This window comes from Hydractinia symbiolongicarpus, chromosome 11 (genome assembly GCF_029227915.1).
Source record: "Hydractinia symbiolongicarpus strain clone_291-10 chromosome 11, HSymV2.1, whole genome shotgun sequence".
NCBI classification, from domain to species: domain Eukaryota; kingdom Metazoa; phylum Cnidaria; class Hydrozoa; order Anthoathecata; family Hydractiniidae; genus Hydractinia; species Hydractinia symbiolongicarpus.
This window is the reverse complement of record NC_079885.1, coordinates 25,570,451-25,596,659: the sequence shown is the minus strand read 5'-3', so window position 1 is coordinate 25,596,659 and position 26,209 is coordinate 25,570,451. Positions and strand designations below refer to the sequence as shown.

General features: G+C 30.3%; 3 protein-coding genes across 3 annotated transcripts in view; 2 read left to right on the top strand and 1 right to left on the bottom strand.

Moving 5' to 3' along the window:
- LOC130613768 (ran-binding protein 9-like) overlaps nucleotides 1-26,209 on the top strand; it is a 36,530-nt gene that overhangs the window by 683 nt on the left and 9,638 nt on the right. The window lies entirely within an intron of this gene.
- Nucleotides 299-3,526, top strand: LOC130613765 (DNA-directed primase/polymerase protein-like). The gene is made up of 3 exons (XM_057435106.1): nucleotides 299-1,478; nucleotides 1,895-1,993; nucleotides 2,581-3,526. Exons 1-3 carry the CDS (start codon nucleotides 392-394, stop codon nucleotides 3,372-3,374), a joined length of 1,980 nt encoding a protein of 659 aa, XP_057291089.1. The 5' UTR covers nucleotides 299-391; the 3' UTR covers nucleotides 3,375-3,526.
- On the bottom strand, nucleotides 6,844-19,103 carry LOC130613770 (sodium-coupled neutral amino acid transporter 7-like). The gene is made up of 8 exons (XM_057435111.1): nucleotides 18,361-19,103; nucleotides 18,090-18,288; nucleotides 16,497-16,626; nucleotides 15,698-15,793; nucleotides 15,166-15,226; nucleotides 14,203-14,465; nucleotides 8,551-8,750; nucleotides 6,844-8,125 (listed from the first exon to the last, which is right to left on the bottom strand). The coding sequence occupies exons 1-8, from the start codon at nucleotides 18,685-18,687 to the stop codon at nucleotides 7,959-7,961; spliced, it is 1,443 nt and encodes a 480-aa protein (XP_057291094.1). The 5' UTR covers nucleotides 18,688-19,103; the 3' UTR covers nucleotides 6,844-7,958.

Below are 26,209 nucleotides of genomic sequence, written 5' to 3'. Positions count from 1 at the left end.
TCGGTTGTCAATTGTCTGTTTGGGATCTCCATGCTATGTTTGAACAGATCCCATTGCTTCAGAAATGTTTGTCATTCCTCGTCAGTGGAATCTCTTGATATGATTGGGCGAACAATTTTTGGAGTTTTCTAAAGCAAGGAACAAGTGGCGACTCCTCCCTGTCTTTGATGTAAAAGGCTTGGATATTCAACTGGACTACTGCTATAATGGCACCAACATCTTTTGTTGCGAATTTTTTTCTCAATTTCCTGGAAATTAAGCATGGTTAGTCATTTAGTCCTGAAATACACCTTTAGGAAAATAAGAAAAATGTCCTTGAATTTATGTTTTATATAATTTATACTTCAATTTCCTGTCTTCATCATGATATCTTTTGTTCTTAGACGAGCAAATGAATAAAATTGAAAAAGGATTTTGCCCAAAGTCATTTTATAACGGATCAACAAAAAAAGAATTCATTCATCAACTCTGCAAAAAACGTCTTAGACATGAGCGAGAGAAAGAGTTTAAAAAAAGACCTTTACCAAATGCTCATCAATACTTTAGATGTTTTTCTGAACGCAATGTTTGGAGATGGTTTCCAAGGCAACAAGAAGCTATAAGCTATTGTATTTTGTTAAAGGAGCCATGTTTTTCACTGTTTGCGTATGAAAAAAGTAATGGAAAGAGAAAATACCTTGTGACAACCTGTAAACAATTTTGGGCCAAATATGAGTTAATGGAGAAGAGGTATTTTCATTTTTATGAAGTTATTCGCGAGTGCAAGCCATGTCGTTTGTACTTTGATATTGAATTTAAGACAGAATTAAATGAAAATTTGAATGGAATAAGTGTTTTAAACTTTTTCATTGATATTGTTTGTAAATGTTTATTTGAAGCATTTGGAATTGAATGCACACGTAATGACGTAGTTGATTTAGATTCAACAACTGACAGCAAGTTTTCTAGACATCTTATCTTTCATTTCAAGGACAGTACATATTTCAGAAACAATATTCAATGTGGAGATTTTGTTAAAGATGTTTGTTTTGCTCTTCGGTCATATGTAGAAACTGGCAATCCAAATAAATATTTTCCACACATTTTTAATGCATGGCCAGAATATAACAACACATGTGCTGATGACATTAAAGTGAAATTGAAAAAACTACTTGTAGCAAGTGATAACGGGCCAACATTTCTATGCGACTTGTCAGTGTATTCGAAAAATCGGAATTTTCGGTTGTACAGATCCAGCAAAGTTTCAAAACATGTCCCTTTGTGTATTGCTAAAGAAAATGAATACAAATTTAAGACACATTTAACAGCTATTGAACGAGAAGTATACAGAATTAAGAATCGAACCTTTGATGCAGATTATCAGAAGTTTTCGGATACTTTAGTGTGCCCATTTATTGAAGATATTCATAATGTCAACCTACTGAATTTTGGTGATGATGGTGCAAAGGTTTCGAAGTACAGTCAAAATCAATCTGCATGTATGTACTTGTTTTTGTTAGTATTTTGTTTGCGCGAATAAAGTTATAAATAAACACATTAAATTTTGTCTAAATATTTACTGAGTTTTATTGCCATTATGGATAGATAGGACAAGGTGTTAATAAATAATATATTGAGGTAAATGACAATGTGAGTGTGATAAAATATAAGGCTTTTTAGTTGAGAGTTTTTTCCACGACAAGTATGTCTTGATTTCTGTTAATGTGGGACGTCAAAATATGGTAAGAGTTTAGAAAATATAAACACTAAATTCTCTCTTGTTTATTGGGTATATTATAATTTAACAGAGAATATTTTCTCCCTGCTAAATATAAATTCTTCTTACTAAATTTAGCAACAAGAATGTCCCTCATTTTATTGCACTGTGTACATGTTTGTGTTGTTTATTTTGTAGATACAACGTCGAAAGAATTTGAAGAAGGTTCTCAGAGGACTCATTTCCCCACTTTGGATATTTTTGTTCTCAAACAAGCCAATAAGCATGGTGAAAAAAGTAAGGGTTAAAAAAGTAGCGAATCTTTTTTCTTTTAACATTTGGTAATATTTAAAAACACCAGCAACTGGCCAGTTTAGATGTACTGTGAAATACAAAGCCTGAAGTCAAAAGTAAATTATTAATTATTACCTGACTACATCTCATTTAAAATATATTTTTCTTTTGCAAACAAAAATTGGAAGCCATGTTTTGTTTAAAAAAAAACACACTTTATTATGATAATTTTGTAATTTAAGGTTGTCCAATTAAACTTTTGTAATGTCTCGAAACAAATTCAATTCATTTTTTAGGTAAATTGAAAACAAAAAGATGGTTTTCAGTGAGCAACTATTTTTTTTTTCTTGTGGCCTGTGGAAATCTGTTTCTTATTTATTCATATTATTAATGAATTCCCGAACCAGCCAATACGACTCCATACAAAGCTCGGTTAAATAAGGCGTAAACCAATAACATTACCGGATTTTTTTATACTATAACCTGTTTTTGTACCAGTAAACTTATATTACATACATATAACATTACATACATTTAGCTATGTCGAATTATTTAAAGCTAACTGACATTCATGATTATTTCTTTTGTAGGTATTATTCGAAGGTGGATGTTTTACCGAAAGAGTCAAATGATGATATACGATATTGGAGAGAATCGGTGGTGTGGAAATATACAACGACAACACAAAAGCAATCATGTTTATTATGTAGCTGATTTAAAACTCTGCGTGCTGTATCAAAAATGTCATGATCCTGATTGCATAAACTATAGGTCTGAAGATGTAAGAATTCCTGATGAAGTCAATCCGGCCATTGAAGAGGACAACATTGAACAGTTTGATATCTCTGGTGATGAAGAACTGAACAATCTTTTTAATGTCGAATTTGATATTGATGATAACTTGAATGTAATTGAAAATCGTGGCAATAAAAAAGGTTCAACCACACAGAGCTGTGAAAATGCTGAAAACATACCACCTACACCTGCAAAACTTCTTCTTCAAGAAGACACGCTAATGGAAAATGATACTGAATTTGATATAGATTATTTAGATTTTGATGATGAAGATTTTGACATTGATATTTTGCCAGTAAAAGTTAATCTAAAACCTTTAAAGCAGCAAGAGAATGTTAAGTTTGATAAAGAATTATCTTCTAACAAATGCACTGAAGAAACTAAAAACAATTCATGTGTTGATTTAATTGGAATAGATGATGATGACGAAGATTGTGGAGACTCTGCTGAGCTTGGTGGTGAAGTTAACGCAAATAGAAGCAATGACGATAATATACCAAGCGAGTATTTGGTTAGTGATGATCTTAGTGATGACATATGGGAAGAATTTTTTCAGCTTGAAGATGATTCACTTCTTCAAGTTTTGTGAATAAATATTTTTAATGCGTTTTAGATTAGAATGTTTTGTAAATTTTACTTTATATTTTCTGATAATCTTTAAAAAACCTTACTGTTTCGGTTTTTGACAATCTATATTATACGTTTCATAAGCATATAAATATATTTATGTTAAAAATGCAATCAGGCTTAGAGTATGCTTACATTATGCTTATTGAGAAACGAATTAAAAACCTAAACATTTTCTTGCATGTTATTGATAGATGAAATGGTCCTTTACTAAATCATTTACATATAACTAGACAAGACCAAGTGTTCAGTCTTTGCTATACGTGTAATTGAAACACCCATAACACAAGAAAAAAACACGCACATTAGATTGAAATGAAACGATTTTTAAGCAAATTTATAAATATTGATACGAATGGGATACGAATTTTTGGTTTCAATCGTTTCAAATCATTTTAAATTCGTACAGAGATCTTTTTAAAAAAAATTTATACGAATTAAAACGATCAAATTTGACACGATCGTGGAGACAATCTCTAGCATATGCCTATAAACTTCCTCCGAGCCTAAATATGCTTTTAAAAGTTATGCTTTTAAAAAAATATAGTTACTGCAGTGATTTTTATTTGATAATTTTAGGCTTTTAGTCATAAATTTAAGTCTCAAAATGGTTTTAATTGACATGTTAATTTTAATACGCAACACCAAATTTCTAAAATTGATGTATGGCTAGTATTCCTTGCGAGAATCTTCTTTTGAAAACGGATAAAACTTTTTTTAGAATATAATTAACAGTAATGTCAAATCAAGGAGCTGCTTTGCAGCTGTATAACAATGAATTGGTAAAATGTAAGTGTTGCCTTTGTTTGTTTGTTTGTGATGTTGTTGATGTTGTTTTTTGTTTTTTATTGTTGTTGTTGTGGTCGTCGGCGTCGTCGTTGTTGTTGTTGTTGTTTTTGTCGTCGTCGTTGTCGTCGTCGTTGTTGTTGTTGTTTTTTTTGTCGTCGTCGTCGTTGTTGTTGTCGTCGTCGTTGTTGTCGTTGTTGTTGTTGTTGTCGTCGTTGTCATCGTCGTTGTTGTTGTTGTTCCTGTAGTTGTTTTTGTTGTTGTTGTTGTTGTTGTCGTCGTTGTCGTCGTCGTCGTCGTCGTCGTTGTTGTTGTTGTTCCTGTAGTTGTTTTTGTTGTTGTTGTTTTTTGTTGTTGCTGTTGTTACTGTTGTTTCTTCATCTCTTCAATAATTTAGCTTTCTTGGGTAATATAAACAAGCAATTACAAAAGCACATGATCTTTTTTTCTAGGTATAGAAGACTTGTGCACGAAAAGAGACGAGCTGCATCGCCAAATTCTCAACGAGGAAGAAGAAAAACGAAAAATTCAAAACGATATAAGAATACTTACTGAAAGACTGGCAAAAATAACAGAAAGTTTATCTAAGAAATACGCTGCACAGACTGAGTATGATAGGACAATATCAGAAACAGAAACAGCTTATATGAAGGTAAGTAGACGAAAGAGGTTTTTTACCATTCCATTCCATTGTTTTGAATTCTATTTTTGTAAAAATCTGAGAATCCTTAATGACTTTAATTTCAGTACGTTAAATTGCAACATGGCCACAGAAAGTCGGCAAATAAGTATTTTCGGATTAGTCAGAGAAAAAAGGAAATGGTTTTGTAACACCTTGAGTTTTGCTTAGGACTGCACAAATTTTAAACGTTCAAGAACGGGCGCTAATGCTCCGTGTGACAGCGCGGAAACCCCTTGTTTAGGTGAATAAAAAATATTTTTCGGTTGACTGTAAGTAAAAACTTAGGCAGCAGGCAGCAACAGTGTACGAAAATACCTTGACGAAAAAGTTGAAGAGAAGCGATGGGTAGATTCAGGAGGGGGGAGGGGATAACTAGCATCAAGTTATTTTGATAAGATTGTAGCTACAAGAAAATATGTTTTAGATTCTGGAAAGTTCTCAAACATTACTTCATGCGTTAAAGAAAGAAGTCGGGAAAGAACCACAAGCTGTTAAAACCGACACGTAACTTTACTTTGGAGCGGAACCTTTGTAAATATCTGTTAATTACTATTAATATTATTTTTTTAATGTGACTAGAATAAGAAGGTGAAATAAATTATTGCTTATTGTCTTATATTTAGTGTAAATATAGCCTTGTAGAACAAAATTTTTTTTTATAAAAAACAGGTTTTTTTGTCATTAAAAAATGTGATAAAACGAGACAAATGTAATCTCCAGACATTGTCAAGTGGCTTTACTTCTTTCGGATATACCATTTTAAAAGCTTTCAGAGTTCCAAGAAAAGTCCTTGCGCCATATTTCTCCCCGAACAATTGCCACCGTTAATTTCTGTTTGATAAAACTCCCTAGATAGTTTCCACCCAAGGTAGCCATACTGTACTCTTCTCCCTGGGCAAATTAGTTAACTGACACGCAATGATTGTCAAGAACATCCTACGTTGCAGAATTATTTAAAGATTCAGAGAAGAAATAAAACATAGAGGGTTGTGCTGAGTATCGGTGAAGTTTTTGAACAAATTTTTTCCATAATCCCATAACTTTACAACTTATATTCCAAATATACACAACTGTTACTTTGAAAATGGAAACAAAGTTACGCGGTTTTTGGTCCGAATCGCGGAAGTCAGGGGCCACAAAAATTTAATAATGGTTGATCGTGAAAGTTTATCGCCGCAATATATCTTAACATCAATGGAAGGCGTGTGACGTCCAGTGGTAGATTGGGTGTGGAATGCACGGTAAAGAAGAACTCGAGGAAATCCGTCATATTATGCACGCATACGCCTAAAGGACTTTGTACCTTAAAAAAACGAACGTCAAAAAATTGTTCAAAGAATTTAATTCGAGAACGTTATAACTTACTTATATTGTACGGTGGAATCCCGCTGAAGCGGTAACTGTCTAAAGCATAAAAGTTTTATCAAAAAACGGACATTGGTACTTCGAACAAACAGGTCTAAGTAAACGCTTATAAAAGTCTCCATAAAGCGGTCAGCTCTATAAAACGGACAGTGGTACTTGGAACGGATAGCACACTCAATAGGATAGACAACTTTTTTTCACCAAATGAAATTTTTCACTAAAACGCTCCTATAAGACATTAAAAAAACAGTATGACGACAAAAAATATTAATCCGTATTTTTACATTTTTCTACTTCAGACATTTTCAAATTTTTCTATATAATCCGCAAATTACTGTAGTTATACCTGGGGTCTCAATTGTACTTATTTGGCAATCTTGTCCCTGGGCTCTTTGGCACTTTTTGGTATATTTAAATTCTGGGACTAAAGGTAAAAATAAGATCTGTTTCTTTTGGGGAATTTTATAACCATATTGATGACAATGTTGTTATATAAATTAAAATAATTAGGAGTGTATAACAGTGATACTGATTGCCACCCCTGCCTCTCTCCCCAGTGTTGACAACCCTGGTTAAACAACGCAAAGATTACAAATCATTGGTCGTTTTGTGCAATATTATATTCTTTATCAAAATTTTAAAATTCATGCTATTTTTTTATACATGCTAAAATATGTAAAAAGTATACGAATGTCAACAATTAGTTTAAAAAACAAAAAAAAAGCTGAATCTACACTACACTAGCCAGTCACACAAACGTCACATCTTTTTTGCTTTGGGATTTAAGTTAGTCTTCACTGATAGAGGGTATTATAGAGGTTTTATTGTCGTTTATTCTCTTGGATGTGAATTATTTGCTAACTAAATTTCGTTCAGCAAGTAACAAAGTTCTCTTGTAAAAAAAAAGACTTGCCTTCGTCATCCAAGGCCGATGAAAAATTTGAGTAGGCGGTAAAATTTGAACTTCACATTGAGGTGTAGCGCACTCTTTTCGATTTTATGTCATTTTTAAAAGCACTGAAAGTTCTGATAGTCAGCTAAGTGAGTATCAAAGATTAAAGTCAGTCAAGTTGTTGTGGAAACTGACTTTAGTTTTTCGCACGAAAAAAAGCCAATATAACACAAATTCACGAAAACGTTTTTTTTTTGTTTTTTTTGCGTACAGAGATACTTGCAAACTTTTCAGTTAAAATGTACCTACATTTTAAGGATTATTATACCATATAAAATATAAAAATCATGGAAAAAAATATATTTTCGAAATGTAAATGTCTCGTTTCCTACTTCAACAATACTTTATTCGTACTGATTTCCGCGCGTATTTATTCTCGCGCATTCTAGAAAAAATAGTTCGTTATTACGATAAAAATTAAGAAGTAAAATATAATTCTTTAGTTTAAATTAAACGTATTTTTCTTTTTTTTTCCTAGTTACTTGCGCGAAAATTAGTACGCGCGCAATAGATTTTTTTTCCGCGCGAAAACTAGTATGTGCGAAATAGATTTTTTTCCCGCGCGAAAACTAGTAAGCGCGAAATAGATTTTTTCTCCGCGCGATATTAATACGCGTACGAACAACATAACGTTGGAGTGGGTTTCACAAGGAAAGTCACTTAACTAAGAAACCATTTTTATACTTACAAAAATTTAAATTATGAAGTTCTATATTATTATTTTTTGAAATTTGAGGTTCGAAGATGTGTTCAAAAGTTGGTTATTGTAATTGTTTACCAGTAATATCACTCTGCAAAGCCAGTGTCGTCACTTCTCCAAATATGAACGCTCCAACAACTAAATACACTACAGATATAACAACGAAGCAGATATCTGTAGGAGAGAGTTTTCGTTTTTTCAAGTCGACAGTCTGCAGTAAGCACAACCCTAAAAAAAAAAATATGATTAAACAGTTGCCATGGTTACCAAAAATGTGTTTGAGACCTAGTACTTAAGTTGCTGTATAATTGCCTTAACTTGATTAAAACTGCTAAAGATTTATATTATCAAAAAACTTGGTAAAGAAATGCCAGTAAGCATTTCCAATTGTTTAATTTCATGTCAAATTTTTATCTTATACCCAGACTAAATAAATATAAATGTCAAAATCAGAAAAAAGTGATGAGTATAACCGATTATCTTAGGAAACACCAAAAGAATGCAAGTCAATGTATAAGTCAATGTATTTTGAAAACCGCAGCCCAGAGTGGACACAATACTGTTGATACTAAAGTTGCTTCGTTATTTTGCTTATTTCAGTACAGTGTAAAAATGATTGCTTGTGTAAAATACGCGCGAAATAAAAAGTATACCTGGAAATACGAAAATGAAGAGAGAAGCGATACCCCCTATCACTGCGATAGCAACACCAATATCTGGCACCACTGACGCGATAAATAAACACGCGGCAAACCAGCATAGTGTTACTATAACACGGCGACGTCGCTCAGTGGGTTCGCCTTCTTCTACAGTCATGTTACGCACTGACAACACCATACCATCAATTACCGTTCTAAAAATTAAAAATAAAATAAGATTAACTTAGAATATTTGCTGGGTTTAGACTAATGTAACTCGGCTTTGTATCAATGGATATTATCAATGGATTCACGGTGTCCACTCAAAAGTGGACCTCGATTTTTCTGACTGTTCTGATCTTTTGCTGATAAACTAGCTGAAAAAATGCAATATACATGAAGAAACAAAGAAACAAAGGGTGAACCAAATACAAGTTGAAGATAAAAACTGACATTGTAAAGCATATGCATTACGGGGATTTAGTAAAAGGTATGAAATACTGACATTTTTCTGATATTTCATAAAAAGATCAAATTTTCATAAAGTTTTCCTGACATTTCATAAAAAGATCAAATTTTCATAAAGTTTTCCTGACATTTCATAAAAAGATCAAATTTTCATAAAGTTTTCCTGACATTTCATAAAAAGATCAAATTTTCATAAAGTTTTCCTGACATTTCATAAAAAGATCAAATTTTCATAAAGTTTTCCTGACATTTCATAAAAAGATCAAATTTTCATAAAGTTTTCCCGACATTTCATAAAAAGATCAAATTTTCATAAAGTTTTCCTGACATTTCATAAAAAGATCAAATTTTCATAAAGTTTTCCCGACATTTCATAAAAAGATCAAATTTTCATAAAGTTTTCCTGACATTTCATAAAAAGATCAAATTTTCATAAAGTTTTCCCGACATTTCATAAAAAGATCAAATTTTCATAAAGTTTTCCTGACATTTCATAAAAAGATCAAATTTTCATAAAGTTTTCCCGACATTTCATAAAAAGATCAAATTTTCATAAAGTTTTCCTGACATTTCATAAAAAGATCAAATTTTCATAAAGTTTTCCTGACATTTCATAAAAAGATCAAATTTTCATAAAGTTTTCCCGACATTTCATAAAAAGATCAAATTTTCATAAAGTTTTCCTGCCATTTCATAAAAAGATCAAATTTTCATAAAGTTTTCCTGATATTTCATAAAAAGATCAAATTTTCATAAAGTTTTCCTGCCATTTCATAAAAAGATCAAATTTTCATAAAGTTTTCCTGACATTTCATAAAAAGATCAAATTTTCATAAAGTTTTCCCGCCATTTCATAAAAAGATCAAATTTTCATAAAGTTTTCCTGACATTTCATACAAGATCAAATTTTCATAAAGTTTTCCAGACATTTCATAAAAAGATCAAATTTTCATAAAGTTTTCCTGACATTTCATAAAAAGATCAAATTTTCATAAAGTTTTCCTGACATTTCATAAAAAGATCAAATTTTCATAAAGTTTTCCCGCCATTTCATAAAAAGATCAAATTTTCATAAAGTTTTCCCGACATTTCATAAAAAGATCAAATTTTCATAAAGTTTTCCTGACATTTCATAAAAAGATCAAATTTTCATAAAGTTTTCCCGACATTTCATAAAAAGATCAAATTTTCATAAAGTTTTCCCGCCATTTCATAAAAAGATCAAATTTTCATAAAGTTTTCCCGACATTTCATAAAAAGATCAAATTTTCATAAAGTTTTCCTGACATTTCATAAAAAGATCAAATTTTCATAAAGTTTTCCTGACATTTCATAAAAAGATCAAATTTTCATAAAGTTTTCCTGATATTTCATAAAAAGATCAAATTTTCATAAAGTTTTCCAGACATTTCATAAAAAGATCAAATTTTCATAAAGTTTTCCTGACATTTCATAAAAAGATCAAATTTTCATAAAGTTTTCCTGCCATTTCATAAAAAGATCAAATTCTCATAAAGTTTTCCTGACATTTCATAAAAAGATCAAATTTTCATAAAGTTTTCCTGACATTTCATAAAAAGATCAAATTTTCATAAAGTTTTCCTGACATTTCATAAAAAGATCAAATTTTCATAAAGTTTTCCCGACATTTCATAAAAAGATCAAATTTTCATAAAGTTTTCCTGACATTTCATAAAAAGATCAAATTTTCATAAAGTTTTCCCGACATTTCATAAAAAGATCAAATTTTCATAAAGTTTTCCTGACATTTCATAAAAAGATCAAATTTTCATAAAGTTTTCCCGCCATTTCATAAAAAGATCAAATTTTCATAAAGTTTCCCGACATTTCATAAAAAGATCAAATTTTCATAAAGTTTTCCCGACATTTCATAAAAAGATCAAATTTTCATAAAGTTTTCCTGACATTTCATAAAAAGATCAAATTTTCATAAAGTTTTCCTGACATTTCATAAAAAGATCAAATTTTCATAAAGTTTTCCTGACATTTCATAAAAAGATCAAATTTTCATAAAGTTTTCCTGCCATTTCATAAAAAGATCAAATTTTCATAAAGTTTTCCTGACATTTCATAAAAAGATCAAATTTTCATAAAGTTTTCCCGCCATTTCATAAAAAGATCAAATTTTCATAAAGTTTTCCTGACATTTCATACAAGATCAAATTTTCATAAAGTTTTCCAGACATTTCATAAAAAGATCAAATTTTCATAAAGTTTTCCTGACATTTCATAAAAAGATCAAATTTTCATAAAGTTTTCCTGACATTTCATAAAAAGATCAAATTTTCATAAAGTTTTCCCGCCATTTCATAAAAAGATCAAATTTTCATAAAGTTTTCCCGACATTTCATAAAAAGATCAAATTTTCATAAAGTTTTCCTGACATTTCATAAAAAGATCAAATTTTCATAAAGTTTTCCCGACATTTCATAAAAAGATCAAATTTTCATAAAGTTTTCCCGCCATTTCATAAAAAGATCAAATTTTCATAAAGTTTTCCCGACATTTCATAAAAAGATCAAATTTTCATAAAGTTTTCCTGACATTTCATAAAAAGATCAAATTTTCATAAAGTTTTCCTGACATTTCATAAAAAGATCAAATTTTCATAAAGTTTTCCTGATATTTCATAAAAAGATCAAATTTTCATAAAGTTTTCCAGACATTTCATAAAAAGATCAAATTTTCATAAAGTTTTCCTGACATTTCATAAAAAGATCAAATTTTCATAAAGTTTTCCTGCCATTTCATAAAAAGATCAAATTCTCATAAAGTTTTCCTGACATTTCATAAAAAGATCAAATTTTCATAAAGTTTTCCTGACATTTCATAAAAAGATCAAATTTTCATAAAGTTTTCCTGACATTTCATAAAAAGATCAAATTTTCATAAAGTTTTCCCGACATTTCATAAAAAGATCAAATTTTCATAAAGTTTTCCTGACATTTCATAAAAAGATCAAATTTTCATAAAGTTTTCCCGACATTTCATAAAAAGATCAAATTTTCATAAAGTTTTCCTGACATTTCATAAAAAGATCAAATTTTCATAAAGTTTTCCCGCCATTTCATAAAAAGATCAAATTTTCATAAAGTTTCCCGACATTTCATAAAAAGATCAAATTTTCATAAAGTTTTCCCGACATTTCATAAAAAGATCAAATTTTCATAAAGTTTTCCTGACATTTCATAAAAAGATCAAATTTTCATAAAGTTTTCCTGACATTTCATAAAAAGATCAAATTTTCATAAAGTTTTCCTGACATTTCATAAAAAGATCAAATTTTCATAAAGTTTTCCCGACATTTCAAAAAAAGATCAAATTTTCATAAAGTTTTCCTGACATTTCATAAAAAGATCAAATTTTCATAAAGTTTTCCTGACATTTCATAAAAAGATCAAATTTTCATAAAGTTTTCCCGACATTTCATAAAAAGATCAAATTTTCATAAAGTTTTCCTGACATTTCATAAAAAGATCAAATTTTCATAAAGTTTTCCCGACATTTCATAAAAAGATCAAATTTTCATAAAGTTTTCCTGACATTTCATAAAAAGATCAAATTTTCATAAAGTTTTCCCGACATTTCATAAAAAGATCAAATTTTCATAAAGTTTTCCTGACATTTCATAAAAAGATCAAATTTTCATAAAGTTTTCCCGACATTTCATAAAAAGATCAAATTTTCATAAAGTTTTCCTGACATTTCATAAAAAGATCAAATTTTCATAAAGTTTTCCTGACATTTCATAAAAAGATCAAATTTTCATAAAGTTTTCCCGACATTTCATAAAAAGATCAAATTTTCATAAAGTTTTCCTGCCATTTCATAAAAAGATCAAATTTTCATAAAGTTTTCCTGATATTTCATAAAAAGATCAAATTTTCATAAAGTTTTCCTGCCATTTCATAAAAAGATCAAATTTTCATAAAGTTTTCCTGACATTTCATAAAAAGATCAAATTTTCATAAAGTTTTCCCGCCATTTCATAAAAAGATCAAATTTTCATAAAGTTTTCCTGACATTTCATACAAGATCAAATTTTCATAAAGTTTTCCAGACATTTCATAAAAAGATCAAATTTTCATAAAGTTTTCCTGACATTTCATAAAAAGATCAAATTTTCATAAAGTTTTCCTGACATTTCATAAAAAGATCAAATTTTCATAAAGTTTTCCCGCCATTTCATAAAAAGATCAAATTTTCATAAAGTTTTCCCGACATTTCATAAAAAGATCAAATTTTCATAAAGTTTTCCTGACATTTCATAAAAAGATCAAATTTTCATAAAGTTTTCCCGACATTTCATAAAAAGATCAAATTTTCATAAAGTTTTCCCGCCATTTCATAAAAAGATCAAATTTTCATAAAGTTTTCCCGACATTTCATAAAAAGATCAAATTTTCATAAAGTTTTCCTGACATTTCATAAAAAGATCAAATTTTCATAAAGTTTTCCTGACATTTCATAAAAAGATCAAATTTTCATAAAGTTTTCCTGATATTTCATAAAAAGATCAAATTTTCATAAAGTTTTCCAGACATTTCATAAAAAGATCAAATTTTCATAAAGTTTTCCTGACATTTCATAAAAAGATCAAATTTTCATAAAGTTTTCCTGCCATTTCATAAAAAGATCAAATTCTCATAAAGTTTTCCTGACATTTCATAAAAAGATCAAATTTTCATAAAGTTTTCCTGACATTTCATAAAAAGATCAAATTTTCATAAAGTTTTCCTGACATTTCATAAAAAGATCAAATTTTCATAAAGTTTTCCCGACATTTCATAAAAAGATCAAATTTTCATAAAGTTTTCCTGACATTTCATAAAAAGATCAAATTTTCATAAAGTTTTCCCGACATTTCATAAAAAGATCAAATTTTCATAAAGTTTTCCCGCCATTTCATAAAAAGATCAAATTTTCATAAAGTTTTACTGACATTTCATAAAAAGATCAAATTTTCAAGAAGTTTTCCGGACATTTTGCTTATATATTAAAAATTCCTGGCAATTCTTGACTATCCTGAGAGAGTTAGCACCCTAGTATTTCTGGTCTGCAAATTACACATGAGAGCAAATATAGCTAGTATTTCATTAAAGGTGTAAACCTTTAATGAAATACTAGGAAAAGCGTTGTATTTAAAAATAAGGAAAGGCAACGAAGCAATAATATTACCTGGCGCAAAAGGTTACGATTGAAAATGATGACAACAAAATAAACACGATTGATATCCGTGCTATGTTCACCAGTGTGTCGTCATTACTGTAATTTTCTAAAATATCGGCTTTTGTTAGCGAGCCGAATGTTTTGTAACCAAAACTACCAGACAAACAATACGTAATCGTGCACACTACCATAGCAACCATGGCACACGAAAAGAATTTCTTGATGCTTCTGTTTTTTAATTCTGCATACACTGCAACTGATGACACATGACACTAGATGCAAAAAAAACATGTTAGATGCTTGTAATAACCGCATGCTAGGTTTCTTTTTAGCATTTCCACAGCATTTGTCTGCTATTTAATCGGATGTAAAAACATTGTCTGTCATGAAACTTAATCAAAGCACAGTGGGATCCCGTTCTATTGAAAGCAAAGAGAAGAGGAACAATTTATTTTTCAAAAGATTTTAAGATGTAAAATGAAATACATAAGCAATAAAAATTTTTTCACTTCATTTACCGGCGGGCCAATCTAATGCAACTGGTAGCTTGGTATCCTAAGTCCTCGTTTTATTAAAAGAATAAAAAGGAAATAGTTTGTACTATTTATGATGCCAATTGAGTATATATTTTATTCTTATGTTAAGCATTGGACACGAGCAATATTTTCATAGGGACGCAATGCAATCTGTCGTGGGCGCAATGGAATCTGTTGCGTTGCATTACGACCAAAAAGATTGTAGCCCGTACTATACCATTTTCTTACATACAATGCAACAAAAATATGCCGAAAATGTTGCAGAAAAACTTGAACAAAATAGATAAACTCTGTTGCGCATTTCTGCAGCTTTTGCATAGCGCCACTTTACTACACTGCAATCAAAAACATTAGTCTATCAACCAGTTTAGTTGTAAGAGATTTAAATTGTTGCAGTATAGAAGAGATTAAAAAGAATTTAAACATTACGACAAACCTGAAAACCAAAACAAATGACAGGTATTGCAGCGAATGCACTCTTCCAATCAGTATTAATTCTAAAACAGAAATTATATGTTAAATCTGCCTTACTGTTTTTTTTTTCTAAACAAAGAGAGTAGAATTACATGCCAGTAACACATTCACTTTCTCATTTTAAAATTGCCAAAGTGAAATGACGCTTGCTTGCTTCATGTCGGCAAATTGTATTTCACGCCAGTATTAAATACATGTACATATTTTTCACGATTTTTTGCTCCAACACAAAAGTAAGTGAAGTTTAGCCAGTAAATAAAATCAATACTTTTATCAGCATGATACAAAATTTACCGACGTGAATCAAGAATTTTGGTTAACACATTAGCATTCACGTGGGTAACTCCCAAGTGTCGACGTTAATTAATATATTAGAAAAAACTTTAGCAGGTCAACAGAGATTTAGAATTTTCAGCAGATTAAAATTTTATAGGGCCTAAAGTACATTGAAAGACTTTAACAAAGTTAAGAGATATATTGTGAAATATACATACACTTTGTCTGGTTGGATAATTTTTTTTCGTTCTAATTTGAAATATTTGTATACAATCACAAACGCAATGAAGAAAGCACCAACTCCACCGAAAAAACTAAAAAAATATCATCGGTTAGACAAAGAGAAAAAATCTGTATAGTAAATCAAATGGATGTGGAAATATATTAAATGCAATGTATCAGGGGTTTTTAAGCAAGTACCTCGTATTCTTTTATCCTTAGGTAAACTGTACATAACACGTTGAACATCTCCTGTGAAGCCATGTATATCCCTTCCCTTATAAAGAGATACATATCAGTGGTGGTCTTATCACAAAGTTTCTACTTTGTAATAAAAATACATACCACCATGTGTCAAAGGAAAGGCTATATTAAGGTAAAGTACCCCAATATAGCCTTCCCTTTGAAACATCATCAGTGATTTATCGTTAAAACGTGTTATATATGGATATTACGGTACGTAACACAAACTTGACTTTACAAGGTGAAAGGATTAATAATGAACAAAACAAAATTTACCTATAAGTAATAGACCAAGTATAGGATTCTTTTGTGAGCAATCGAAGTCAATTATAAACCTTAAGGAATTGTAATGGCCAAAAACTAAATCTGGTTTTGACAGATTTTCCAATACATGGTAGGCGAAACAAATAGTAGGTTTTTCTTTAGGAGTTAAACATAACTTCACAGGAGTAAAAGTCTTACATACTGCAAAACCATTTTTGGGACAAATTCCTGACTAGAGTTGCTTAGGTATTTTTTTGTACATTTACAACGTGGCTTGCAAATTCAACTTACCTAGTATAACTCAATGCTTTCAGTCGTCTTGGGATACAAAGTGGAAGCAAGAAAAGCAAAGCAAACAAACAAAATAAAAATCTTTTGTCAGTGTACCAATTTCCAGAAGTATTACTAGCAAACTCCAATACTATAAAAAGAAAAATACTTTATTACATAAACATAACTTTGAATTGCTTATTGTATTACAAATACACTAATCTGGTTTTAAAAAAATCTGCAGGAAAATTGCCCTCTGCAACTCACAGCTACCATCTTTCACTCACAGATAGAAGGCCAGGTATTATAAATTGGCAGATCTCATGATTTGATTGCTAAATTTAAAAAATTTAGTGTGATCATGCCAACCTGGGGAAAATATGGATATGTTGAAACAATTCGTTGTTGTCTTTTTCCATCATTACATTAAAAATTTTATAAAAATAAGTTTTGCTTTATCTATTATACAATAACGAATGTCAAACCAGGTCTTAACATCAATGTTGCGTCAAATCCTCTGGTGACATTCTCCTTACTTTTAACATTGTAATAATAAGAAAATAACATACAATTTGAAAATTTATGCTACCCCGTAGTCTAGTGAAATCTTTAGTGGTGAAGGAAGTTCAATTTTTTATTTTTACCTTTTTAATTAAAGAAATTGTATTCTTTAATTTGTATAAAATTAGTTCCGACCCTGCTGCCATTTTTTTAATAACTATTTTATCCAATGCTGCATAGTTATGATACTTTTGAGTATTTATTATTAGACATCAAACTTCCCGATCTTTTCGAATTTTACGGAATTTCCTTATTTTTTAGCTTTTTTTTCAGTGATTTATATAAAACCTGAAAATTAGTTTTAACTTTTAAATAAGTTTAAAATAAGTAATAACTTTTATTTGTCTGTCAAAAACTTCAAAAAGCATGTGAAAATTTGTCCAAAAACTGAAATAATTGAATTTATAAGCAGATAATGGTATTTTGAACAAATATCATGCCTTCAATTATGTCAGAACTGCTAAGAAAAGCAAAAATTATAATAATTATATTGAAATTTTAGACCCTATTCACAAAGGTTTTTGAGCAAATTGTGATTTTTTTTAACTGTCAAATCAAATAAATACCTTCTTTACACCTTTTTACCTAATTTTTGTAAAAGAAATTATTTGTGGAACTTATTTTTTAAATTTTGGAACCTTTTCCCACAATTTTTGTGAAATTTCACATTTTTACGCAAATCGCAAAAATAAGTTCAGTAAAAGTAAGAAAAAGTCGACTGGTCGCAAAAACAAGTCCCGATTTTTCTATTACTATTGAATTGCAAAAAAACATTTTAAATCTTCGCAGATGATTTCAAGATAGAATGTATTTTACTTTACATTAAACCTTCATACTGTTGGGAAAAGTTTGGCTTGTATTTTTAAGACAGCTTTCAAAAATAAGTTTCGTATTTGTAAAAAATATTTTTACCAGAAAATATGGTAAATTAAGGTATATTCAAAAAAGATTTTCTTATAGGGCTTGAAATTAAAAAGTCAGAGATTATGACAGTGGCATTGTTTAGATATATAAAACATTTTGTGCTTTTAGATTTAAAGCAGCTTTGAATACCTGAAGAAAGCTGTTCACCAATGATAATAATATAAGTCATGGCACTTCCAAAAAAGTATAAAGCAATGAATATCTGTGACACGTTTTTCACTCGCTTTCCTAACATATACAGCAATACATCTTGATAAGTCGCAGCTTGTGAATGATCAGCACATCTAGCCAAGATCAGAAAAGCACCAATGATAAAAATTAGAAGACCCTAAAATAATTTTGCATTACAAGTGAGAGGTAACGTAGGAGTTTTTCAGAAATATTTACAAAATTTACTTACAGCTTGCAGTGTTATTGCAATTTCAATTCCACCAGCATTCATGTATGCTTGAGGGAAATTCAACAACCCTGCGCCTAATGCAGCATTCGCAATCAGAAAAACTGCCCGGTAAGATGGCACGTGGCCAGGGGGTAATGCAGCTAAACCACGAAATTGTACATTGCTGTCTGAATGTTGCCGAGCAGTATCACCTATGGGTGGAAGGCAGTCATCTGCATCTTGCATGTTAAGTTGTGCTTGCGGTTCGTCTGGAAATGAGTTGTTTGGATCATCAAAATCACCAATAATTTGATTGGTGGAGCTTCCCTTGTCAGTCTTTTGAAACATTTTGACTACATTTATGTTATCATGTTTTTATAGACTAAAATAAGAATAGAAATAAAACAAGCATATAGGGAACATTGGACAAAAACAGAACGCAGTATATTTAATTGTGTAAAATAAATTGTGCACAGGAAAGAAATTAGTCAGGTGGTTCAGTCCATGGCATGGTAAGTTTAGCAAGTGCTGTTGTGGCAGACAATGTCTTATATAATTAGCTCACACCATGTTAGGGAAATTGGGCTGTTAATGCTCAATTGTATATAGTCTGTATACATAACAATGCAGGACTCACATCAATGTGCTTTGAATACTGAAGTATCCTAATATTAAAAAACAAAGCACATGTCAACTTTTGGGCAACTCTTTACAGATTTGTAGTAGTGTGTTTTTATTACATTTTACTACATTTCTGTTTTTTAAAAACATTTCGTTTTTTAAACCTCCCTGTTTTTTTAAAAAAGTTTTGATTATTTTTCAAAACTTTTGTATTTCAAACAATTTGTGTTTTATAAACATATTGTTTTTCAAACTTTGCTTTTTTTAAACTTTTGTTTTTGTTCTACCATCTTAATAAAATTAGCAAATCTTAGATTAAAAACCGTATCACTATTTTAAAAGAAACAACAGTCTATTCTATAAGCTTTCTTTTTTTATTCAAAAAAATCAGCACGGATAAATGATGACATAGCATAAAAATGAACAAAGCATATTTTTTACAACTAAGAGGGAATTTAAAATATTTTGTTATATCATTTAAAAAGCTTAAAATTTTCTTTATATACATACCGTAATGCTTCGAATAAATGCCCCCTTCTATTAAACACCCCTCCTTTTCAGCCATTTTTTAAACAAACGCCCCCCTCTCTAATAGATGCCCCTCCCTCATAAGGGCCGTTTATTTGAAGCGATAGTAAAAGTATACTTACTTTTTTCCTAAATCTTAGGTTTAAGGTTGGAAATTTAGTTTTTAGCTTTTGAAGTTGATTTTCTAAAACATGTGAATATTTTTTATTTTCTGTTATGAAGACATATATATTATAGGTATCCTTAAAAACTGCAAAAGAGACGAATTGTAAAAAATCTAATAAATGCCCCCCCCCCCCCCTCCCTCAAATAGATGCCCCCCACCCCAAAAAAAAATGTCAAAAAATTTAATAAACACCCCAGAAGTTTATTCGAAACATTACGGTATGTTTAAAATTTTTTTTTTTAATTTTGAGTAGAAGACATTGATATACAATACAGTATTCTTACATTTTCTTTACACAAGTGTGCATCAAGAGCGTAAAGGGTAAAGTTTTTTTACAAGTTTTACAAACGTGATATATTTAGTCTAAGCTCTTCACACCAAATGCTTTAAATTATTTTATTAATTTATTTTATCGAGTGGTAAGCTTGCTTGCGTTTGTTTTCTCTTTTTCTGTTGTTATAGTTTGTTCTTTTCTTATTATTTCGTATTTAGTTTTGAATGTAATTTTACATAACATCATTATTATCACACCGTATGAAAAAGCCAAGCCTTCCTCCAGGACTGCCTTGATGACTGTTTGTCCATAAATGTTCCAGCTGTTGAGAATTGAAGTGAAATTAAATACAGTATGATAACTGGGTCATTCACAAATAAAGGTAAATAAATCTCGCAAGACTGATCAGCAGGGTTTAATTGAATTTTTTTTAAAGATATTTACTGCATATATAAATAAGTAACAAACTCTCTATAAACAATTGCAAATTAAATATTAAAAGTGATCTGTGATAATTTTCTTTCAGTTTTTTTGCCCACAAAGTTTATGTAAGACAAAGTACGGCGTTGTTTCAGCTCCATACCATTGCATTTTGATGGTGTTTAAACAATATACTGTAATGATCCAAACAAGCTGTAGATTAGTGGTTATAGCTCTTGTACTCTGTGCGAGAGACCAGGGTGCGATTTAACATGGGCGAGTACCATGGCCCCGGGTTAACCCAAGCCATGTGAGGGACATTGGGGGGATGGCTCCATGTGTGGGCCGTTGGATGTTTCCGGGAGTTTTTTTAGTAGAGCGCAGGCCCTAATTGGGTCTGCGAAACTTAAAATGAGCATTAAATACTCTAGGACTCTCCATATAAGCCATGGCCCCTCCTGGAAATAATAGACAGGGTATATCCCTTGATATTAGTGAGGCTAGCCATGTAAAATATGCACATCTATCTATCTAATAAAGCTTTATTTAGTTCCATAGGATTGCATTTTGATAATTTTTGAACAAAGTACAATGTTGCTCCATACGATCATGTTTTAATGTAGCAAAAACAACTTTGTTTATTTTAATAACAAAGATAATCGTGTGTGAAAATCGCCACATTTTGTTCTGAACTGACGAAAAACAGTCCTAAAAAGCTTAAAAATCACTGTATATACTTCTTTCTAAAATGAAGACTAAACATCAAAAACAAACAGAATGCTTTAAAAATAGAGCAATTGAAACTATATAATATTTTTATTTGAGTTAAAAAAGTATTGAAATTTGTTGGTTTGAGAAAAAAAAAATGGAGAAAGGTGGGGCATTAAGGTGTGAGATATAACAGGAGATTAAAAAATTTGTAAAGTTCAGTACTGGCAGAAATGTGACATTTTAGATTAAGGTCAGTTTCAATGCAACAGTCACTGTAAGCTTTTGTACTAAAGAGCCACACAAGAGATGATGCACAAGAGATGTTGCACAACATTAGAGACGTTAAAGGTTACCTCCCGCAAAAATTAAGTTGAGCAGATAGTTCGAAAGTTCTCTAGAAATCTTTTTATTTTTTTGAAAATTTTTATCCGTTCTCAAGATATTTGTCTTTAAAGTTGCGCTAATTATGCTAAATTATGAACTAGTGAAGTCATGAACTAGCTCTAGTTCATGAGTTCATTTCCTTAGATCGAGCATAATTATGGTAACTAAATATTGAAATTTATGTAAAATGTTCGAAACGTCAAAGTGAAGACCAGAAAACATTTTTAAATCTATACGACTTGTCTAAAGTGTTACCCTCGCAGAGCTAGTTCATGACATCATGCATAATCAGTGAATCTTCTAATCCAAATTCTAAAGAGTCAAACAAGAATTTTGAAAAAAAATATTCAAAATTTCTAGACAACCTTTGAAGCTCTTTCATATGCAATTAACTTTATCTTAATTGAAACCAAGGTTATGGTAACTGGGTTATATAAAAGTGAAAAGTTAGGCAGATTTTGGAGTTTTAAAAACAATGTTAGAAAGTTTGAGCTAAGATAATTTTTTGGAGCAAAAGCCAGATAGCTAAGCATCATTTCCAGACAGATTTTTATTGCGACTATCTTTCGTTAGCTAATTATTCTTCCATTTCCACATTTTTTACCATTCTTCCCCTACGAACTAGGTTTGTTTTCACCGAGCGAAAATTTAAAAATGGTGGATGTAGCACAAATGCGATTCGTCAATTAAGCCAAATGTCAATCATCACTATGGCAACAAACTGAACCAAGTCGCCGAATACAGAAAATTCCTCTTATGGCTCACTTCTCTTCTTAATAAAAAAACTGCTCTTCCGTTCCAAACACTTCTCTTCAAAAGTGGGAAACACTTCTCTTCCAAGAACTTAAAAAATCCCAGACCTAATTCTAAACCAGAATATTGATCGAGCTGGATTTTGATAACTCACGTTTTTGAATAAATGACCATCCTCTTCCCCAGGGATTTTTGTCTTTTCGAAATATATAAGAGATGATGCCGAGAATCCCTTAGGACAAGGGCGAATAAATTATATACTTGCTTCCGCCATGAGAAAGATGAAGTATTCTTAGTAATTAACTATTCACAACTTTTATGTGTAGTGGGCCACATACTTCAGATAAAAATGTATTGTGCTACTCCATTTGTTGAGTCATTTCTTTATCTTCTTTAATACACACTTTTATAAGAATAAATTCTAACTAGGGTGGTCATTATTCTTATTTTGATAAACTCATAAAGCACATTCTTTATAAAGAAAAAGCATGTGATTTGCTTGGTGGACACTACCATGATTTTAAAGACTCTGAACAGCCATTTATTGTGTCTGTTGGTAAATAAAATTAATTACTCTTCTGCTACTGATCTGGAATTGATTTGTGATAGTATTTTATTCATGCAGGCAGGGACTGCTGCTACAATGAGCTGTTTGTAAATTGAGCACGTGTTAGCCAAGTATACTTCTTGCGAATGTGAAAAAAAACATACAGACCATGGGTGTAAAATTGCGGACCAGATTTCTAAATTTAGTTGTGAAGAGAAAGTTTAGGGCCCACAAAAAGCAAAGAAGTGTTAAGCGCAGAAGAGAAGTGTTAAAATACAGAAGAGAAGTGTAAGAATACAGAAGTAAACTGTTTGAATCATAGAAAAGTGTTTTTAAATTACAAGAGAAGTAAGCCACAGGGCCATCGTACATCTACCTACATTACATTGCCTGTCACCTATTTCACCATAAACGAACTTTGAGCTTTGTATAATTTTCATGCGCTTCCATTATAGTTTTGTGTGGCCTGCGCACGAATCCACTTCACAAGCTGCACTGACTTTGTCAACAACAAAAAACATTGCCTTGTTCCCGAGAAGAAATATATTGCAATCCAGCTTACTAATACCCCTAAGCTAATATATTTGATATTTGTTTGATTATAATACTTTTTGCATTTTATCTATATAGGTATATATGTTTTGGTAGAAACTCCATGTTTATGTGGTAAAAAAAAGGATTCCTAGTAATTTTTTTTCAGAATTTCTGGCCAGCAGACAAGCACTGACTTGGGTTTATTTTTCTGGCCAGTATTTTTTTTATAAAAATAACGCTAGCTATATAAATGCTCTAGCTAACTTTATTGTAAATTCTTTTTGTGAATACACAAGTGCCATTAAAAAAATTTTATTTGTCAAATTATAGTTCTTAATCTTTTAAAAACAAGTATAAGGTAGTTAATTATGAGAGCAGTTGCTTGATTTGGTCTAAATGAAAATCTCCCATTATACGGATTTCACAAAATGTTCTCCTGATAATTACAAATAGCAAATGGTGGATTTTTAATTGAGATCTAGCTAATGATTGATAACAAGTTGATTTTAAAATGTTCAGAATAGTGTGAATATGAACTGTGTAATTTTTTATATTTGTGAGCTTTGGTTCTCTAGATATTTAAGGTCACAATAGTCCTGTAGTCACCGCCATGACAGTGTCATAAAAGTTCTCTGTTCTGTAAATTACTAACTTGTGTGACATGATTCCGCTAGGATGTAAACAAACGCAGTCTGAATAAACAAAGCGAGGGAATACTAAACGGGAAAACTGTGTCTCCTGTAATTGTCTGAAAGTAATTTTATTATGCTTTAAAATAAATATCTTTAGCAGAATAAAATGATGTTCCACTGCATTAATATGCACTACCGAACAACCTTTGGTTAAATATCGTGGTCGTCAACAAAATAAATTGACGTCAACTAAAAAATTAACCGTCAACTAGATAAATTGAGTGTCAACTAAATAAATTGAGCGTCAACTAAATAAATTGACCCTAGTTAAGTAATACCAACGGTTAATTTATAACTTGCAAATCTTCTCCGTAAATTTTAACCGTTAACAAATTTAATTAACAGAAAATAAACATTATTGATGGTTAATAAATCTTGTTAAAGATTTGTTAGTTTTTTCATATCATTATACGAACGGTAAAAAATGATGCAAAAGATTTAATTAATCGATTTGAAGTTTCAGTGCATTTGACTAAAATTTAGTATTTTAAACTGACTGGCACCGTTCAAAATCGACAGACAACATATTTAATTAATCGTTAATTTTATGTCTTAAAATATTTGCAATGACCTACAATCAAAATTATTAACGTCAACAAAATTTATTAACAGTCAATCTTTTAAATTGACGATCAATTAAATTTGTTATTAGTTAACAAGAAAAGTTAACAGGCAACAAAAAACATTGGCCGTTAATAAAAATGATTAACCGTTAACGTAAGAATTGACAGTGGCACTATTTGGTAAAAGTGGGTTTGGTAGTGATAGTTTTGAACATGGATTTATCACTTGAAAGTTATTAAGTATTATCTGTATATATATGTTCTATTTTATTATGAAATGTTTCTTGTGTTATTTTTTTAAATTAAAACATCTTGAAAGATGACAGGTGATTTTATTTGCTACTTTCAAAAACAACAGTTCAAATGATTATGCACAATAAGTGCATGGGAAGTGATTTTGTGAAAGCAAAGCATTCCAAGGGCAATGTCAAAGTTTTTTATTTCTTACCTTTTTTGAATGAAAAATTCTTGGAAATTATTTATATTATTTATTTTTTCTATGAGGATTTTTATATATATATATATATATACTAGAATTTAGCTTGTCTTCTTCATCGCTTAAACTTCACGATAAATTTAAATCACTCTGAGAAGACAAAGAAGTCACTGAATCTTCATCCATCTGCTTACAAATCCTTTTGATCTATACACACTGTGGTGTGACGTCACATATCAACAAAATATGTACAAACCAAGTTGGCTTTTGTTCAATAATGGCAGCGACTGTTAATTTAATTATCAATTTTTGGGGACAAAATTAGGACACAAAAAATGTAAAAATGTTTTAATTATAAAAAAACGTGTATGTAGGTCGTTTCGTTACTTCTCCTTTAACAAAATCAGGGTTCCAATTAGCAGCTCGCAATTCGCAATTTGTGAATCCAAATGCCATTTTTGCGAATCACTGCGAAGAAAATGATAAAATTGCGAATCGAATATTTTTAAGTGGTGATAGAAATGCTTTTTTAGATCGCATTTAAGAAGTTTAAAAACGAAGAACTGCAATAGAAAGTTTTTTTAGATTGCATTTTAAGAACTTAAAGAATGAAAAACAAAGATAAAGAAACTTTTTTAGATCGCCTTTAAAAACTTAAGAACAAAGAACAGTGATAGAAAAGCTTTTTTAGATCGCAGTTTAAAAGTTTTACAATGAAGAACTGTGATAGAAAGGTTTTTTAGATGGCGATAGAAAAGCTTTTTTAGATCGCATTTTAAAAATTTAAGAATGAAAAGCGGCGATAGAAAAGCTTTTTTAGATTGCATTTTAAAAGTTTAAGAACGAAGAACGTCAATAGAAAAGCTTTTTTAGATTGCATTTTAAAAACTTAAGAACGAAAAGCGGCGATAGAAAAGCTTTTTTAGATCGCATTTTAAAAGTTTTTAAACGAAGAACGGTGATAGAAATGCTTTTTTAGATTCTGAAATTTAAGAACAAAACTTTAGAACGAAGAACTGCGATAGAAAAATGGTAATTGATCTTTCCAGGCCACATCTAGGCGGTTGTTTACTTTGTTAGAGTGTTGAAATTTTTGCTAACCGACTTTACTTTTCGAATTCTTTACTTTTCTATTTTTTTAAGCCAATAACAATTTCAAAAAAACTCCTTAAAAAGTCCTTTTTCATCTCTTGCTATAATATATAATGTTTATGTTATAGGTGGTAATTGTAATGTTTATG